General features: G+C 37.6%; 2 protein-coding genes and 1 long non-coding RNA gene across 4 annotated transcripts; all 3 read right to left on the bottom strand.

Moving 5' to 3' along the window:
* Positions 1 to 6,043: 6,043 nt before the first annotated feature.
* On the bottom strand, positions 6,044 to 7,807 carry LOC147860673 (uncharacterized). Its single transcript, XR_015530096.1, has 2 exons — positions 6,596 to 7,807; positions 6,044 to 6,305 (listed from the first exon to the last, which is right to left on the bottom strand). It is a non-coding gene; the product is annotated as an uncharacterized LOC147860673 (long non-coding RNA).
* Positions 7,808 to 10,915: 3,108 nt separating this feature from the next.
* On the bottom strand, positions 10,916 to 14,038 carry LOC147860672 (Cyclase family protein). The gene is made up of 6 exons (XM_087323933.1): positions 13,501 to 14,038; positions 13,259 to 13,303; positions 11,735 to 11,807; positions 11,558 to 11,655; positions 11,284 to 11,354; positions 10,916 to 11,201 (listed from the first exon to the last, which is right to left on the bottom strand). Exons 1-6 carry the CDS (start codon positions 13,973 to 13,975, stop codon positions 11,079 to 11,081), a joined length of 885 nt encoding a protein of 294 aa, XP_087180059.1. The 5' UTR covers positions 13,976 to 14,038; the 3' UTR covers positions 10,916 to 11,078.
* A 2,868-nt stretch (positions 14,039 to 16,906) lies between these two features.
* Positions 16,907 to 20,112, bottom strand: LOC147860671 (uncharacterized). Of its 2 annotated transcripts, none has more exons than XM_087324038.1 (8): positions 20,000 to 20,112; positions 18,913 to 18,993; positions 18,619 to 18,717; positions 18,177 to 18,243; positions 17,925 to 18,041; positions 17,643 to 17,779; positions 17,419 to 17,564; positions 16,907 to 17,334 (listed from the first exon to the last, which is right to left on the bottom strand). In XM_087324038.1, exons 1-7 carry the CDS (start codon positions 20,050 to 20,052, stop codon positions 17,525 to 17,527), a joined length of 594 nt encoding a protein of 197 aa, XP_087180164.1. In that variant the 5' UTR covers positions 20,053 to 20,112; the 3' UTR covers positions 16,907 to 17,334; positions 17,419 to 17,524. The 2 variants fall into 2 exon arrangements, with proteins under 2 accessions (XP_087180164.1, XP_087180165.1); XM_087324039.1 differs by having other exon boundaries at positions 17,925 to 17,990.
* Between the last annotated feature and the right edge of the window lie 509 nt (positions 20,113 to 20,621).

Here is a 20,621-nt window from a genome sequence, read left to right as displayed (position 1 = left end):
CCTTTCTGTATATTTGCTAAGGGGCACTATTTTCTTTGATATATTATGGATGATGAATGTATGCGATACTTTGTATCCACCTTGAAGCTTTTATACACTTGATATGTACATTAGTGTCCTCTCTTTGACAGTTCGTGGTTTCGTAACATAAAGCAGAAGCACATCTCTATGAACTGTTTACAATAAAGGTGTCCATAACTACTGCGGCATTGATTTACCTGATGGTAAAGATGCAGATATTTGCATGGCATATGTTCATTTCATTAATTGTGGTTATGACAAAGCTGTAATAGAGGTGTTTTTCAGCATTATAGCTCAACATGGAACCTGTAATGAACAATTTATGTCTATTGTCAAATTGCTCTATTTGGACACTTTGATATCGCAGTATCTGAACTAATGTATATGGAGTATTTGAACATGGAATTGTCCTTCTTTACCTACCACTATTAATTGAAATGGAAGGGCTTGGAAAAAATCAAAGATCATGATGTTCCCATTTCTGGAAATGAGGTAAGCTTTGCAAGCTAAGTTTGTTCGATTCTGAAAATGCCGTCAAACTTATTTTGTAAAAATCTTTTAAGGTAGACTAGTGTTTGTAATTAAAATCATTGAAGGTCAATTGTCGTACACCATTTCTGTTTGAAAAAATCTTTTAAGGTAGACTAGTGTTTGTAATTAAAATCATTGAAGGTCAATTGTCATACACCATTTCTTGGGAATTATCCATTTACCTGAATTTGAAGAGCATGTGTACTGGTTGTTCCTAGCACAAGAAAGTAGAAGAGCATGGAAAATGTTTAATGAGAGGCAACCTACCACACAACTGACCTTACCTAAGGTGTGGCATGAATATGCATAGATACTATATGATATCCTAGGGCAGCCTCCAGTTCCTCACCCACAGGGCTCACAACCACGTGAATCCACTTTTTTACTTCACAAAATGTAAGAAATGCCATTGATCGGTAATAATTTCAGAAGGCCAAGATCATGATGGATTGGTAGGTAAATGCTTTATCTATGCCAGTGGCATCTTGCTCCCATTGCTAGCACACATATTTCATAGAGCTAGCTATGTGTAAAAGTTTCCCTACCAGATGGGAAAAACATATCATTGTGCCAATCCTCAATAGTTGGAGACCCCATGATGCTGAGCAACTATGGCTTAACTATACGGCTTGATCCTAGTGTCATTGAGGCTGCAGTTCACCTCAACAGGCAAGCAGCCGGAAGGGGTTCACAAGTTTGGATCACATATTGATCCCCCGAACCCTTAATGATTAGGGCATAATAAGAGGATATATTGCTGCTTTGTGTATATATGAAAAGCCTTTTGACACTGTGCCACTTGCTCATCTTATGCAACGGCTAGAAGCCCTTGGTATCCCTATAGATATGCAATGGGGAATATATGCACTGCATGAATCTGTGTTAGGAAAAGTGCGGTTTCCAATGGTTTGTTGGAGGCTGTGGCTAGCACAATTGGAGTAAAAACAAGGATGCCCACCGTCACCCACTCGTCTGTTGCTATATGTCCACTTCTACAAAGTGCTTTGATAAGAGAACTAAAAAGAGCATCTAGCTTCAGGTCAATTGCTTGAACACTGTGAATATATCGGGAGTTTCTTTATAAAACTCTCCTTTTGAATAAGCATCGAGCAAATGTGGAATAGGTCAACATTCTGCTCAAAACTAGCCCTTCTTTTTTCATTCTCTCAAAGCTTAGTTGAGCTACCTTCATCTGTATGCTTTTCCTTCTTGCAAATGTTTTTATTCACAACCTTACAGGGCGGGTTACCTTCCTTGGGGTCTTGACCAAGTTGGAAGGATGATATATTATCTCAGTACTTGATTTCTCTTATTTGGAGAGAGCCAAGGATAGACGTCAGGATCCAAATTCCATTCACATGGGATTTCTGCCAATTCTGCACTAACAAGCTTATATTGGACTCTGGGGGTGCTGTCAATCATCTAAGCACTCATAAGAAGATGGGAGGTCTTTATTGGGCACCTATTGCAAGCTGATAAGATGGGAACCCACGTTGTGCATTAAATTCAACCAGTGCATGGAATGCTATATAGTCTAAAAACCTGCGAGCAAGATGATGAAGGGGTTCATTGAATCTATAGCAAAGGAAGACAAATATGCTGAGGTTCATATTATTTTGTAGTTCATATAGTTCACCATTTCATGTGCATTATCCTTTAGATCCACAACAGTGAAAGAATCTTGTGTTGTAAGTGGTTGTAATCCATAATTTATTCACCCTAGATTATGTGGTCTATTTTTTATATCATTTAAGATCATTTCCACTTGGCTTTTCCTCTTCTCCCTGGTTCAATATTCTTAATTTTATCCTAGTTTCAATGTGAGTAGGTCACAGTTATCTCATCTCGGTTCATTTGTAAAACTTGAAAGTCCATTATGTGTTTATGCATGTATTTGAAGCTTTATTTTTTACTTCTAAGCTTCACAATGATGAATGTAAATATTCAAATATGATTTATCTGTCATTGAAGAGGAGAAATGGTGAGTTTTCCTAATCCAAAGGTTTGAAGCAAGTTAAAAATACGTGACAAAATCTCTTAATAAAATCTTGGTCATTTATTTCTGCAGATATTACCTGCAGCACCAGTTGAACTTGTAACAGAGCTTTCAAGGTGGTAAAACTCCTTCAAATACTTTTAACTAAATATTTTGTAATCTAATCGTATGAACATGATAATGAAAATTAATAAAGAGGAGTATTGAACTTTGGTATATAGTAAAATATCAGTCCATGATCTAGCCCACAGAATTTTCCATGATTCTCAGTTGCAATATTGGTTAGTGCAACGATCCATAACATCCAGGAAACTCATTCAGTCACTTGGTTACTAGTTTATAATACTATCAAACATCAACAAGCTTGACGAGTTTTTATTCACATTCGATTGCACTGGGGGCATTATACTGATGATAATTTTGTAGACAAAAGAACATAGGATTAATTGTACAATCTTGTATTACACATGTTTTTCTATTAGATAATGGTAATGTCTCTCTGCAAGGTATGTATATTTACCTATGGAGCTTTGATGCAGATATATATTGCTGCATGACACCATTACAGGGAAGAAGCTTGAATTCCACGAGACAAAGGTTCCATTGTTTTTTATTTCATATTGAGGAATGTATCTGAAGCACTTAAGAATCTGTGAGAGTAAACTTTCTGCTAGTACCAAAACAGCAAGTCGAAAATCACATCTTGATCTTATAATTTTGATGGGGTTCTCACAGCCGTAACTCTGTTAAAGATGTAACCCGACACCCTAAGCCTTCTCTGCAGTAGACATTCAGAAGATAAGGGTACGCGATTCATGCTACCTAGAATCTATGATCGCATTTACATCGAAACCACAGGCCACACCCACATTGAAACCTTTCATCGCCCGACACCTTTTTGAGAGACTTGACTAGAAATGAAACTAGTCTCATCGGCCATCGCACTTTTGTATCACAATATAACTCTTTTATTTATGTTCTGTTTTCCTGTTTAAATCCTATCGTTGGCCCTTTCAGCCACTTCTATTTTTAGTTTTATTTTATTTTCTATAATTGTGTACGCATCCCCTTATTGTTACATTTGTCTCATGTGCCAATTTTGGTCTTAGAAGACGTTCATTTTTTTCTTTTTTTCTTTTTTTCCATACTCATGAGTCATTACCATCTTGCTACTAAACATCAAAAATTCAATCCAAGCTTTAAACCCTAAACAAAAACATCTCATCTCTAATGCTATGGTATGAGGATATAATATAGAATCCTTGTAGAAGTGGGGACATGAGAGAGCCACAATATTGATCCAATGTATGAAATGCTAAAGCACAATGTGAAATCATTGCTTGTATGTATTATACAATAGATGTTAGACATCCCCATTGATTTTGGCTAACAAATCATTGCTTTTAGATTCATCTTATGTTGGTAAAATTCACACATTTCAAATATGTGATATTGTAATGGTAAATAATGTATGGTTGAAACTTGGAAACCTAGAGAGATTCAATTTCATCAACTTGAGTCAATTTTGATAAAATGACATTAACAATATGTTGAAAATACCACCTTATCTCCAAGAGCATGCAAATTAGTTACAATAATTTTATTTCTAAATGAAATCACTTTTGATCAACTCAAGAGTTAAGCAATGTCATTGCCATTGCTTTATGTCAATGCTAATAAAATAAAAATATCACCTTATCTCTGAGAGCATGCAAATTAGTTACAATAATTTTATTTCTAAATGTAATCACTTCATATCAACGCAAGAGTTAAGCAATGTCATTGCCGTTGCTAACTTGCTATACATGAATAAAATAACGCATCCTTAATATTGTTGAAGCTCTTGAGTTTAGGGTTAGGGTTTGCTTTATGAATGTAAACAATGAGGGTGACTCATATAATGATCCAGACAGCATACTTTAAGGCGGAACATTTTATAGGCTACATATTGTAAGGCTCATTCCCTTCTATGAGTTTGTCAACACATAGATATTTGTACTTGTACATTCTAATTTAAGGGATGTTAATAGGTGGGCTAGAGCTACTTGCAACCCATATTTTAAGGTGATACATTATATAGGCTACATGTTAAAAGCTCATTCGCTCCTTACATCAGTTTGTCAACACATAGATGTTTAGGCTTGTACATTCTAATTTATGGGAGATGTTAGTAGGCTGGCTATAGCTACTTGCAACATGACAAACCTACTATTGTCAAGGCATATATACAGTTACGATCTTTCACGCCTAAAACATGAATAGTCTTGTCAAACAAGAAAAATGGTTTCTCCTCTTTCATATGGGTCCATTACCATCCTAACAACAATATATATGCTTCCATCTCTGCTCTGTCTAAGAAAAGGTGCAGATATTTCATATGGGTATATATATACATTGATAGTAACCTACTCGTGATTCGAACACATGAGCATGCTTACTTGCTGATGCAATTTTTTCTTGTGAAGGCCCCAAAATCCCATATATAACACTTATTTCAAACATACTCTTGGTAAAAAAAGATAATAAAAAGACCCCTTTATTTTCTGGTTCTGTCGACATACAATCAAACCAAGATTGGTCCCTTTATTTTCTGGTTCTGTCGACATACAATCAAACCAAGATTGGTCAAAATGGACACATCATCATATAATGAGAAGGATTAAGGCAGAAGTAGACATTGTTGGTGTACAAGCGAAGCCTTGGCTATTTGAATTTCAGGGCTCACTTTGATGAGGTTTGTCAGAGGCTGGAATGGAAACCTGACCACAAGAAAACAAACATTGATCAGGAAAAAAGGGAACACATATTGAAATGAATTCAAAGCAAATGAGAAGAATTGTTAAATAAAATGATGTAAATGAGACGTGCATCGAGGCATAATCAGGAAAAACAAATGAATTGAAGTTTATATTCTAGAGAAAAACATGAGATCGACATCAGAGAAAAGGAAATTAGGATTTAAGCCAAAACAAATGAATCAAGATTCAACATTTAGGAGGGAAAAATGGAAGCTTAAGGGCACTTTATATGAATTTGATTTGACAGCATGTATGGTATAAAGATTAGAGGGGCAAGAACTTTACCATGTCAAGTGAAGGATTCCAAGCCCGAGGAGCAACTCTTGTTGGTTAATGCTTCTTGCTGCTCATATAATTATTCTCATTGGAGCTCCTGCTGGAAACAAACAGAGAGGATCATACCAAACCAATAAAGTCGCAGAATTCTTGTAAGGCAAGTCATGGCACCACCAGTCTCAGGTACAGTTGTTGAAATAGCAAGAGTCAAGATTCACATTTAACGCGTAGAGATGCCATGGTGGACTTGGAGGCAAGCGCATCCATGACCTGTGCGGGACACTAGATTTGCTCAGCCCATTGACATGAAGTATCTTCATGTACAAAATGCCCTACTTTAGAGGAGGAGTCATGCTGATGCTTATGGCACATCTAGTTCTTAGAAACAATACTCTGCCATTCTTGCAATGAGAAAACATGATTTTACGTCTCCCCACCACTTCATGACTCTAGTGGTCTTTCATGGCAGCTTCCACACTCATGGAAGAACTCTTTGTAGATGTCAATCACCCGCTTTATGATGAGAATCAACATCGTCGACATAATTTATCACAACAGTTTGTCCTTTCCGCAAGCTGGACTCGCCTATACTTCTAAGATATTTGGGCTTCATTAAAACAAGATCATATTATGAAAAACCTCAACTGTCATTTCCAGAACCAGTACATTGCTTCTTGCTGCTCCTCTCTCCAAGATCATCACCTCCACCGCAACGCAGATGATGCAACTACTGCTCTTCTTGCTGCCCATATAAATATTTTGTTTACAGTTATATTTATTCTAGTTGGAGCTGCAGCAGAGGTCACAACAGCGAGGACTGATTCTAAGCTTCTCGTTGGAGCTGGTCCATATCAAAACAGATGCACGTTTCATATCATCATCATCTTCTTCTTCTTCTTCATCATCATCATCATCATCATCCATGTGAATAGATATGCACAGGGCAATACTTCCATGGCCACCACAGGATTACTCTTCTTCAAGTTGTGCTCCTGTGGCTGACTTGATGTGAACCAATGGTAGCTTACCATGCAAAAACAATGGGACATTCTGCTTTAATGAGTGGTTCCCAAGGAAAATGCTTTCATTTTGTTTCCTGAGATATTCAGGATGTTTGAAGCGGCTCCATATGTATTCAATAGCGGCCAGATGTCCATGAAAATGTATGGCCTCCAGGAATTGAACAATTTGATGACACACATGATGTATATCAACAGTGACATTACCACTCCTTGCATCCTCCAAACATTGAATATTCAAAGCATAAAATGTACATACATATCAGTCTGTAATTTTGACCTGTGGGGGGGTTATAATGAACAAGGTTGTCAGGGGCAAGACGATGGATGATTAAGCTGCAGCTAGCTGTGCAAGGGCTCCCATCACATCTTTTGGTGATAATTATGCAGCGGAGCTGGTGCAGCAGCTGCTCTTCATGTTTGATGAGGATCACGAAATACTTAAGATAGTTGTAAAGATCCTCCAGCTCAGAGATCAGCAGGTGAATTAGGAACTTATGCTTTCCTAGTCTATTAATATATTGCACGGATTCAATAACTAAACCATTTTCTAACTTATATATAGGTGATGAAGTTCCAGTTAGTTCTACATGAAGTTCCTAATTAACATGCTAATCTCCAAGCTGGAGGATCTTCGCGACTATCTTCAAGTATTTCATGATCTTCATCCACCATGAGGAGCAGTTGTTGCTCCAGCCCCTCTGCATAATTATAACTCAAAGATCTGATAGGAGCCTCTGTACAGCTAGCTGCAGCTTAATCATCCAGATAAAGGTTAGCCACCAGCTTCTCCATGTTATGGGGTCCAATTTAGGGAAGCGTAAGAAGATCAGGCATCCTCCCCTGCGAGCTATGGCTGCAACTAAATACACTTCTTCTTTTATGTGGTGAGTTCTTCACGGAACATTCAGTCCTATTAGAAATCGCAGCATCCTCGGCTTCTTCTGCTGAATCCTCAGTAAAGCTTCTGCCTGTTTACCATCTTCCTGAACAGTGTTGTCATCCATGATTCCCATCATTTCGGCCGACCATGCATCCTACTAGAACAAAAACATCTTAAGCAGGATGTAGCAAGTCATTCCTTCTGCTGCTGCAGTGGTTTGAATCGGAAGGTGGGCCTTCGAAGGAGGAGGAGGAGGAGGAGGAGGAGAGGACCTCTGCCTGCCTGCCTGCAGAGGCACCTGCCGCCACGAAGAAGAAGAAGATAGCAGGAACCTAAAGTATTAACGAAGGAAAAAACGTGTAAGAAGAAGCCCTACGTCTTGGGTTCGAAACCTAATTTTCTCACCTCTCTATTATGTACTTCATACATACGTACATACATATCCCTTAATTCACTAAATGTCTGTGATGAAGGAAAAACCGTGTAAGAAGGAAGCCCTACGTCTTGGGTTCGAAACCTAATTTTCTCACCTCTCTATTATGTACTTCATACATACGTACATACATATCCCTTAATTCACTAAATGTCTCTGATGAAGGAAAAACCATGTAAGAAGAAGCCCTACGTCTTGGGTTCGAAACCTAATTTTCTCACCTCTCTATTATGTACTTCATACATACGTACATACATACAAACATACATATCTCTTAATTCACTAAATGTCTGTGATGTAGGGGTTGAATCCATGTCCTTGGTCTCCATTAAATACGCTATAATTACAAACCCTATCCCTCCCTAGTTCTCTCTTTTCATGGTTGAGATTTTATGACATCTCTAGCACGCAATTGCTACAAAAGAAGTCGTTTTAACTTTACAACATAATTCTCACCCCAACTTGTGAATCAAAAGTGAAGGCATTTCACATATTCCAATTGAACCATAGCCCACAATACATTAAAAGCTCAAACATAATTTTGAAATTAGCCATCAGGTCATTGTTCTCCATATGTGTGAAAACTCAATTGAAAGAAGATAGGCTTACTCTAGTTAGAGACATCCATACTAAATTGATACACCTCCAAACCATCCTAGCCATCATGCATGAAACAAATCGATGCCTACTATGTTCCACTTCCACCCAACAAAAGAAACACATTCCTCTAGCAATGTTTCTTTTTTTATATGTAATCCCCAATGGTAAAGCTCCAATCGTAACTCTCCATAGGAATATCTTAGCTCGTAGCATCAACCGAGAACATCAACCTGCCTTGATCACATGAAACCAATAAGTTATGGGCTTATGAAAACCCATATCTTTACAACCCTTTCTTCCATCCACTTATGTTTGTCAATCAACTTATGTTAGGCATCATTTGTGGAGATCATATTCAATCTCCTATTTCCAACAAACGTCCAATCAAACTCTTGAGATCTCCCATCTAAATCAAGATTTGGCGTATACAATGATAGTAATTCTTACAACTTATTACAAATAAAGGAATAACTTGTTGGAATACGAAATGTTGATCTTGTTGTTCGAAATGCTATTAATCTTCTTTGTGACACCAACATAGCATCCTTGATTGTTACCAAACCCAATCTAGCCATCCAATTAAATTGAAGGTTAAGAAGTTGTTTACCTTCTCACCTCAACAACCTTGATATCGCCAAAACCTTCATTTGTAATGAATTGGCACATCCCTTTCTTTGTGGAGCATGCCATTGCACAAAATCCAACATACTTTGCCAAGATATCAACAAATGATTAACTATCAGAGATCTTGCACATTTGACATCCCTTTTAGATTTAAGGACATTCCGCCAATTAGCGTCAAGCACATGTTCCAAGCTTAATGCTCGTCTTCTCTCGTTATTAAATGCTTTAGATCAACCCAAAAATTTATAAGCATCCCTCTTACATTGTATATGACCTACACATTGATGAGCTCATTAAGGAGTGAAACTGGTTTGTAATCACCCCCCCTCCCTTTTCCCATTGAATATGGATATAACGCCCGTCCTATTTTCATCTAATGTCCCCTCTCCTTTTCCTATTTCTACCCCCATGTTCCTCCTACTAGTCCCAATAATAAATCAAAACCCTTCAAGTCCTTATAAACCCCCCATGATCCTCCCCTAACACACTTCAACCCCCAACTAAACCAACTTTGTATACTATCAAACCCTTGTGTTCAATTCACAACCTAAACCAAAAAACAGGCAACTAGGCGTGCGAAACAAGTTAATAGACGGTTTAAGCATGACTTATTTGTAAACGTCTTTTTTTCTTACTACATAGGCCACCTTCAACCCATGACACGTACATGTAGCTAGGTAAAACAAACTCACTCTTCCCTTTCTCCCCATACACTAAAAACTCATATACTAGAAAATCACAAACTAAATTTTGGACTCCTCCTTTTAGGAAACCTAAGATTACTAGTAGAATCCACAATCAATCTAAATACTCTGTCAAAAATGAAACTAAATTTCTTAGTTCGAAGCTTCAACACATCCTGCCTTCCCTAAACCCTAAATTGTAAACTTATTTGAGTTCAAAAAAAGCAAAGCAAGTAAAATCAGCTTTATTGAGTGCTCGTAGAATTATTCAAGAAGCAAATTCTACCATTATTTCTTAGCGTATAGTTAAAAGTAGACAAATGACCTTATATGAATTTGGTATGAAATAGAGAAAGACTTAGAAATCTTATATTTGTTGATGATTTTGTTGTTTTTCAATGTTTGGAGAATTGTTCCAATTTGGTTTGATATAATTTTGTCATGGAACAATGAAAAAACAAATTCGGTTTTGACCTCTATAAAAAGAGCACTTAACAGAATGGCACAATTAAGTGGACACACACTTACCTGAATGGTTACTGTATTTAATTGAATGTTGTCTCAGAAAAAAAAAAAAAAAAAAAGTGCAAATTTTATGTCATTTAGTACATTTAAATATATTAGAATCATTGATAACCACCACACATTATCAAATCAACATAATATCAAGTTTATGATGACCCATCTATGACAAGTCCTGGTCTTTTCTCTTTCACATTGACTTGATTTGAGGTCATGTTAGATTTTGCTTTGTCATTAGGAAATCAAACACAATAAGTTCAAACCATAAATGAAATTATTTGGCGAATTACATCACATCAGCCAAGAATTGCATAGACCATGTGGCACATTTGTACCACAAATCAGCCTATGAAATCATGCAAGCATGAATTCCCATCAAGGCATAACAACTCATTGGAGAACAAAATGTTATGCACAGCTTTCATTAAAAATATCATGTAAACTACCATTAACATTTGGATGTATATTTTGATTAACTTTGTATTTTTATTCTTCTTCCTTATTGTGGTACCCTACTATTCTAATGAGAGAAGGAAAGAAAAGCCACTCATATTTCAATCTACAATTTTTATATATACATTTAGAATTTCATGTTTTACTCAAGTAGTAAAAGTTGGAAGAACACATCATTCTATTTGGATAGGGAAGGCATCATCGGTATCTCCAGCATTCTTCATTTTGATCTTGCGTGTTTACTTCTCTAATATGCATCGAATGGGTGATCCATCTGCCTTGATTATAAGTGGAAGGCAATGCAGGTCATACAATCCAACATCCACATTGTCAAGGTTCAGTCCCTCCACCAGGATTATGTCCTAAGAAATATTATGACAGAGGATCAGAGCTCATCATATTGTATGCCTCTTGCCTGAAACATAATATCAAAATCTGAAATACCTTGTTTTGCAAAAGAACTACATGTGCTGGAATCAAGTAATCAAACGCTGCAGCAGAGAGATAATCAACACCTGTACCACCCCCAAGAAAGCAGAAAAATGATGTAAATTAGGCAGGCTTTTGGCTGTGTTTGGTTCAACCATTTATTTATCTTCCGAAGAATGACAAAAATGGAATCCACGAAGTACACCACACTCATGCTTGCACTGCTTCTTGATCAGAGCTTTAGTTAGGTAGGTCCATTTGTCAATATTTAAAATTTTTAGGGGTTTACCAATCAGCTTAATCTTGGTGTTGTCTCTAAGCCATTGAGCTCCATCTGAAGTGAAAGCAACATAGCTTGTATCGAATTCCTTCTTCCACATAAGACGCCTGCAAATTGAATCTTCATTAACGAGTATTTCACTTCTCATCCAGCATTATGTTCTGGCTTATAAGATAAAAAACTTACCTGTCAGTGTTTAGAGTTCTGAAAAGAACACGTTCCACACCATAAGGAATATGAAGGGCTTGCATTGCCTCAGCTGCAAGACCAAATTATAACCACCAAAATTATTAGAATTGCAGTTAGATGGGGGGAAAACATAAGATAATTTGGGTTGAGTTGCCAGGCAAATGAAGATGGTTCTGAAATTTGGAGAAAATGCAGATACAAATATTGATGAAAGATATTCAAAGCAAGCAATGGCCTGACTTATTCTTTCTTTAAAAAAGTCCAAGTGCCACATTCCAATTAATGCTACGAGCATTTTATATTATAAGTTGTAATCATAGTGAGCTTGTTCATGATCGTCTCCCTCAAACATAAGTTATCACTTGGAGTGCAGGGCCGTTATAGGTATTGTGGCTGAACTGATCTCTGTGCAGCTTCCGATTAAAATTGATGACAGTCAATCTCTATTATTAAGGCAAAATACTTCATTTTGATATATGCTAAAACAAGGAAAACATGATCTAGCTTTCACTGTATGGAAGACTTTTGGGACTCTCTTTACTTTCTGTAGCCCTTTGTTTACCCAAACACTTCAAAACCATTTCTCTAACAAGCTCCCTAGCTCCAGGCAGTGTAGAAGTTGAAGACAAAAAGATGTACGCAACAGCTCAATTGAATAAAGTTTCAAACCTTCATAGTTCCAGTTTGGACACACTTTGTGTGATTGAACACCATTATGGCACGAGAAAAGGAAAAGGCAAATGATGTAGGTCATTTCTTTGAGAAGAATCTACTAGTAAGAATAGTCATATCCAGCCATACATGTATTGATTACATACAACTCGTTGAGGTAGGGCTCCTAATTAGACAATAAGGTTTTGGGACTATTAGCTTTTTGTATCCATGACGAGCCATTTGTTGAAGTAGAGAAACTAATCAAACCATAGGGTTTTTGGGAGTATCTAAATAGGTGTATAAAAGGCCAACCTTCAACATCCTCTGCCCCAACTTTAAGCAGCCTATTAAACTGTTGAAATATGTATCATGTATCAAAATAGGTTTAGGACTATCGAAATAGGTATCATGTATCAAAATAGGTTTAGGACTATCAAAATAGGTATCATGTATCCATAATGAGCCACTTGTTGAGATAGAGAGTCTTATTAAAAGATAGGGTATCGAAGGCTGATCTTCAAGGCCCTTCTGTTCCAATTTTAAGCAGCCTTGTAAAGGCCAAGATTGGTTAGTTTATGGTTCATCTGACCAAAAAGCTCGGAGAGTGCCTAGAATAGTAATTTTTTTAAATGACATGTTCTAAAATTTCAGCAATTTCCTCTCAATTAGTCCAAATCTTCGAAAATTTCCCTAATTTGCGAACGAATGTCATGCATACATAACATAGGTTTGATTGGAATCCAATCCAAATGGCCCCAGCACAGGCCTGTGATAAAACTGGAAAATGACTTTTCACTGGCCTTCAACTCTTTATCGATTTCTTTTGCACTGTCATTACAACAAATAAAAAAAGACATGTATTTTTACCTGTTATATTAGTATCCCTTGGAACATCCACAACCAATGCTAGACCTGTTTCAAGCACACCAAATTCAGTTCTCTCTCTCTCTCTCTCTCTCTCTCTCTCTCTCTCTCTCTCTCTCTCTCTCTCTCTCTCTCTCTCTCTCTCTCTCTCTCTCTCTCTCTCTCTCTCTCTCTCTCTCTCTCTCTCTCATAGGTCATATTTGACCTCCGAAGATGATAATAGAATCTATCTATCTATCTCTCACCATTGAGAACATGGAGATCCAATGTATCCAGATGATCTCCAGCCTCATAGTAGTCCTGGAAGATGTGGCTGGGAGCATCAACATGGGTGCCTGTATGAACTCCAATCTTGAGTTCGGATTGGTTGGCAAGGTCTCCATTGGGGATGCTGGCAACGAGCTTGATCATATTTCCTACCCCTTCCTGTGAGCCCCAGTCAGGGAGGTCTGGGCGAAGGGAGTGTGTGATGTCGATGATACCGCTCCTCTTCACGATGTGATTACTATAATTCGGGGAGGGAACACTCGGGGAGCTATGTGGAGAGGAGGATGAACAGAGGCCCGAATCGAAAGAAGGGTAAGCTGGATAAATGACAGATGATGATGATGATGATGATGATTCTGCGTCCACCTTCAAGAAGGAGGACTGCGAGCAGCGCGACAGATTCAGCAGTAACAGTAACAAGAGCATAGTGTTCAGCTGCCCCGCCATCGCCATCTTCTCTTCTCGTGAATGGATAGAGCTTAGAAGGCGGCAGGAGAGTTTTCCATGGCTCTTCTTCGCTTCTTTAAAAGCTTTTTAGCAGAGTAGAGACAGGAGAGAGAGAGTAAAGAAGATCCTATCTACCACTTACTTACCTGCTCTTTTTGGAGGCCCAATGAAAAGAAAATACATATGATAGATATGGCAGGGGAAGTAACTAACTATTAGTAGTGAAGAATGAATGGGCCTTGCCATGTGGTTCCAATGTTTTCAGGGATCCGCAACGGCTCGGCTCAAACCTAAACCGAACCGTTAAGCCGCTTCTAAGTGGTTTTGGCAGTTCAGTGCGGGCTTGCCATTCGTTAACCTGTTTGAGCTCGGTTTAGGATGGCTCAAGCCGAACCGAACCTATTTGGGACAAACCGTTTAACAAGTTGGTTACGCCTTAATCAGCTTGGCTAAACCGGTTTATGCTTAACCAGTTTGGTTTGGACAAGGTCAAACCGGTTAGGCCGAAACCCGAACAGCTGTCGATTCCTACATGAGGGCCTTTTTGCACGGTCACTTGTTCCTCCTCCGTAGTGTCAGGCCTCGAGCACATGCTTGTCTGCAACAAACTCTAAGAAACAATCATTATAGTAGCACTTTTCTAGTTTAGAACTACGTTTGTGGTTCTACTCATTTTCAATTAACACATAGGATATCACAACAATTGTGTTGTAGGGCGAGATAAAGTTGATACTGAATCAACTCGAAGACTTTGCAAGAATGGTGATGACAACATTGGAACAAATGTTTTGAGAGGAAACGACACGATTTGCCCCCACAAAGGCTGTTGAGAAGATAATGGCGTCTACTAATTGTTTCAATCGAAGAGATGCTCTTGTTTCCTTGATATATAGAAGAGAGAAATGCACTTGAGAGGACTTTCTAAGAACGATTTGTCCAACTATCAATACTTGACTCTAACAAGTTATTTCTCTTCCCGAAAGAGAGGTGGATGGAAAAGACACAAATGACTTAAGAACCCTACTAGAGCATGATGATGAACTAGTGATAAATTGGTCCACTATTAAGACGGTGTGTGGTTGCTTATAATAGTTTCAATGGTATGGAGAATCCCATATTATTGTTATGAGACCAATATCTAGAGAAGAGTGCAAACTGTCAAGGCTTTAACGAAGCTAAGAGAAGAGCCCAATCATTCATGGTACTAGGGGTATGAAGAGAAATAATGGAGGAGCACGTCAAGGGAACTTATATGAACAACAGCTTGGTGAGGATGGTAAAACACTTTTAGATTTCCTAAATTGCTAGATTAGTGTCCATTCCTCGCTTAAATAATGTTTGGGGTGCATTAGACAATCCATATGGTGTGATTCCCTTGACCATAAGAGGAAACTTCCAAGAGGCACTTTGTTAAAACTTTTTCTACTTCATTGACAATAGGATCCATGCATAAAAGAGAAAGGTGTCTACTTAAGACAAACTTTGGTTATGGTGTTATGGAGGATATTGAAGAGAATATGGTTCAAGTTGTAGACTACCTTCGAGTGTTGCACTTCTAAGGGTCACAAATGAGTCCCAAGGGGTCACTTTCCTCTCAATGGGTTAGTTGGGGAATCGAGGGATGTCACTCCATGATGCTTCATCCTACGTCAACACATAAAAGCATTTATATCTCCACTTCTTTCAACCATGGAAGCCTCAAAGACTTCTTAGGTTAGTGTTTGGGGTTGCCGTATAATTAAATAGATAATTATTAGATAAGAAACATATGAAGTGTCTCAACTACATAGATAATTACCAAGTAAAAAGCATGTATATCTCAAGTAATTAGTGTGAAAAAACTACATTGAGGAAAGTGGTTCTTAGTGTATGCAAAGGGTAGAAAGGACCAAAAGACCCATTCTATATGAGAGATCTTTCCTTTTTATACAAGTTGGAGACCCTAAAGGTCCCTTTTACATTACAATCCTATTAGCCATGGGTCATTCCTATATAATAAATGGTAGGTCCCCCACAAATTATTATATAGCAAAATTTCTTACATACACTTGGCCTATGACCACTATTTAATATTGATGAAATACTACGCCTCATAGTATTATTCTATTCCCCTTAACAATTACTCAACCTCTACAAGAACTAGAGTTAAAAATGAGGCAAAGGGCCCAAATGGTAACAAAACAAAAAATTGGTTGGCAGCTCTAGGACCATGGAAAAGGGGAGCTTCAAGTAACTGAGTGTGATTGAAGAGGGAGGAAAAAAATAGAGTACAACAATTCAAAAGGATCCTTAAAAACATAAAATATTTGACAAGGACGAAAAAGAATAACTAAAGCCATGGAAGAATTCTAATTCAATGGCACAAAGAGGGAAATAAAGTGTCATCTTGTTGAACATTCCTAGTTCTCAATATTTCCAGTTGTTCCGAGCAACTTGTATGGCGCTTCATGGTGTTAAGACCCTCAATAGTCGGTGATGATGGTAACTACTACCAAAACATAAGGTTTGTGATTTTTATTGTTGGTGGTGGTGTTATCAATATTCATGGTAGAATGAGATCATCTAGACAAGTTAGTATGGAATTGTAGTGATGATTTGTTCACGTCATTGCCAAAGTTGTTGCAAGGAAATGTGGCTTTATGGTCAAGGTGGCATCACTATCAATCCACTTAGACTTCATTGACATTGCATTTTTTTACAGCCTCATTATCAATGTTGATGGTGTCGTAATGTGTCGCGTGATGGCTGAGTCTATCGAATGATTAAACCAGGAATGGTGGGTTGGGTAGATGCAAAGGGAGGGAAGAGGTGCTGAGGTTGCAAGACAATGTTCAACAAGCGAATGAGTGAGATGATTAACAAATAATGCAAAATGGCATGGAATAGTTGGGTGTGTCATGCAATCCCAAACCTAGAAAATAAGCCATGTGTATCCGGTGGTGCACGCACATAATGCAACTGCACAATGACATTAATTAATATTTGAAAACGATGACTTTCTTTGATCAGGAATACAATCAAGGATTCCAAATTCTGTATTGCTGCATTGGAGTACTATGACAGTATTCTCTTGGCTAAGTATGTGCTCAGATCAAATAGCTTCTAGCCTTTTTTAAACATCTACCATTGATGTGCAGAAGTAAATATTACTTTTTTAAACATCTATCATAGATGTGCAATAGTAAATGTTATTGGCTGATAAATTATGTTGATGGTTCTTGGTGCACTGAGAAATTACTTAATATTCTTGTGAACCATCTTCAAAGTCTTTGACACTTTCTCCAATATACTCGAAGTTCAATCCATACTCAAGGTAATGCGGTATATGATCTGACTTCTACTCGTCCACTGAAATAATCTGATGGCTGTTCCACAATTGCATGAAGATTCAAATCAGCAATACAATATTTAACTGTAAAGTGAACTTGTTCTATCAATTCGTTGTTTACCTTTTGTACAAAAGTGATATCAAAATGGATGCATCTTCTGTTTGGATGAAATGATCCACATTGAACAATAGAGCATCTTTTTTTATCCACACTAAGCTTCCTTCACCTAATACCGCTTTGGTTGAGGTTTAATCCCATCATTGATCCTGAATTTCACGTGGAAATAAGATATCTGTATATACAGAAAGCTAAATGAAAAAACCACATGTTAATGCCATGCATACCTCAAGAGTGCAGGAACTGAACTGCCAAGGTCTTTTCCTTTCACATCCACCAAGGCGATGTCATCATCAGCTTCATCTGATTTACGGAATCCATATTGGAGTTCCTCTTCAGTATTCAAAATCCGAAAAGATGGATACTGTGGCGCATCATTGATGCTAATATTAGACTCTCAATAAAATCATTCAATATTTCATATTTCCTCATAATTCAATTGAATAAGAGTGCTAGGAAAGTTAATCCCGAATCACTGTTCTTAAGGTATACAGCAAGGCCTTTCTTACCTGATATTGAGCGCCAGCCAAAAGCTTCTTTCTCCTTTCCTTCAGGGCCATTTCTAGATCTGATCCCTTTTCCAACAAAATATCTCCAATCGATTCCCATTCTGATGCAGACCCCCCCTGCATTCATACAGAATGAATAGGGGGAATGCAGTAATAGAAGAGATCTAATTTTACACGTATAAGATATTGTATTTGAGGGATTCAAACATAAAACTTCAAATTTCCGCATGCAAGCAGGTGTAATTAGCCTACCTTCGTGAGTTTCCTTGCAAATAAGTCATATTTTTGAACTTCTGCAGTCTTGGCTGGGTCCAATGTTCTGTTTCATAGGTTCACAGGTTAAATAAAAAGACCTCAAATAGCGAATTCCAATTCCAAAATGGCACATGATTAATCATAACCTCATTCTAGAATTTCAATTTGCAATAACCGTTAACCCATTTACGAAGGGTGAGCAGTGGAGAATGTCAAGACAATGCATAGCAAAAAACCAGTGTATATATGTGTTACATATGATGACTATTGTATGCTTCATGGTTCATCCTTCTATGGTTTCACAGGAGTGAATTCTCGTTAATAGAAATCCACATGGACAGTAAACATCAAAAACTTTGCCTCACATGGACAGTTTCAACTGCCAAAGTAACATCTGAATTTTTTGCAGAAAAGAAAGGGAACTCTCATCCGCACTTACAAGATTTTACGCATTGACTTGTTTTCTTTCTGCTGCAAACCAAAACCTGAAGGTTGCCCTGCGTCTGCACCCTTCAACATCCATATTTGCAGTGCTCGTCTAATCATAAAAGAAGAAATGCAAAATACAGTGTATTATGTAAAATGAAACTTGGAAGGATCAATAGATCATGTATGCTTGGAGTTCATGAATCTTGAATACCACAACAAAAGTTGATAAATAGTGTAATAAAACTGAAATGCCTGAAAAATGAGCTAAATTTTACAGGAGACCTAAATCCAAGCACTGTAGTACCTTTTTGAAGAAATTGGGGTTGTCGGCTTTGCAAACATCAAATTTTGGCTTGAATTAGTGATCCCAATTGAGAGCCCATTTCTGATCAAAGATGGGACAATGTGTCATAAATTTTTGGATTGATCTAAAGCATTTAATAACATGTCTAAGTGATGGGACTGCTTGGTTGGCAGAGGTCAGTCTGTTTTGAGGTCCAGAATGCAAGAAATGAAGGTTGCCAACAAATCTTTAGAGAATCCTCTTAGTGCTAGACATCCCCTTGCATTAAGGACCATCAGAAGTTGAATATTTTAAGTCTAACTAATCATTTAACAACTAAATTCAAAGTCGTCTTGAGGAAATATATGTAGCCTCGAGTACAAATAAGTAACAGGGATTGAAAGCAATGTATAGATGCCAGCTAAAGTTTCAGAGACAAACACAAACACATGCACCTCTCTTTGTGCGTATTCACTGATGATGCTCCATACTGTTATTCCTAGAATTTTTTTGACACTTTTGAGATATAATATCTCCGAGCGATAGTGAAGATCTTCTTTTCACAACAACAATGATCCTTGAGATTGAACACGGAAAAAATCTGAATTTCTAAAACTTAAACAAAGCACGCATTTGAATTTAATTACTACGCACCTCTCCGCAGGAAATCTTTTATGATGCCCCCTAAGACATCTGGATGTAAGAGTTACTGTACGAGGTGTCATCTACATAATGTTGGCACAAACATACATACATACATATCCAGACACAAAATACGATATCCACATGTGTTACATACAGACGCTATGAGAAATTGTGCGTATAGTCTATAAATTCCCACTCCATCATTTTGGGTCACATGGCAGAGATTCAAAAGCAACATATTTCAAGTATAAGTGGCCGCTCATGTGATGAAGCGGATGTTGAAGCGGCTCAGTAGAAGCCATTCTTATGAGATTGATTTGGTATAAATCAATATAATCACACCTTCCATGTAAATAAGCACATAACAATGATATGAATGATTATCTTCTTCAAACACAGTTTTCACATGGAATATATAGTATACGATTCTGAGAATCACATAAGAGAAGGAGACGAGGAATACATGGTGCTGCTGAACTGAATGCGAAACGCAGGGGCAGAGGCGAGGATCGTCATGGCGTGGCGTCGGAGGAGGAGCAGAGGACCGCAGGCTCTTCTTCTCTCCTTTGAAGATAAGACTCTCTTTTTCTTAATTTTTGAAAACTGGCTAATGTAAATAAAAGCCTTCAACAATCCGCCCAAAAATCTAAGGGTTTTCTTTTTTTTTTTGTATTCCTTAAGGTTTGTTAGCTTATCAATGGTGTGTTAAGTTTTAAGTTAAGTAGCCTCTTCTATATTTTGTTAGGCAAGGGGTTTACATGCCCGTGCTTGCCCACTATCTATGGTTATCGAATTTGCCCATGATATGTCTAGGAGAACACCTCTTCTTTATTGTCTTACTAGCCAACAACATCACAAAATATCGCTTCGTTATATATCTTTACTACGTCCTCACTCCTTGGATTGCCTAGGTTCAAAATCGAAATGTGACTCATATAATCAAGTAAGATCATATGCCTAGATTCACAATGCAATGTGACTTCATAGTTGTTTCATTTTGGAAAGGCATGAAGCCTTAAAGTAAGAAGTAACACTCTATTCAAAATTGACAACTCCATAGGTGGAGTTTGTTTTACCTTGTGACA

This window comes from Azolla caroliniana, unplaced genomic scaffold (genome assembly GCF_043228905.1).
Source record: "Azolla caroliniana isolate FFs.n. ecotype wild unplaced genomic scaffold, voAzoCaro1.0.p SCAF_8, whole genome shotgun sequence".
Classification (NCBI taxonomy): domain Eukaryota; kingdom Viridiplantae; phylum Streptophyta; class Polypodiopsida; order Salviniales; family Salviniaceae; genus Azolla; species Azolla caroliniana.
The sequence above is the reverse complement of the archived record's forward strand: the minus strand, read 5'-3'. Positions and strand labels throughout refer to the sequence as shown.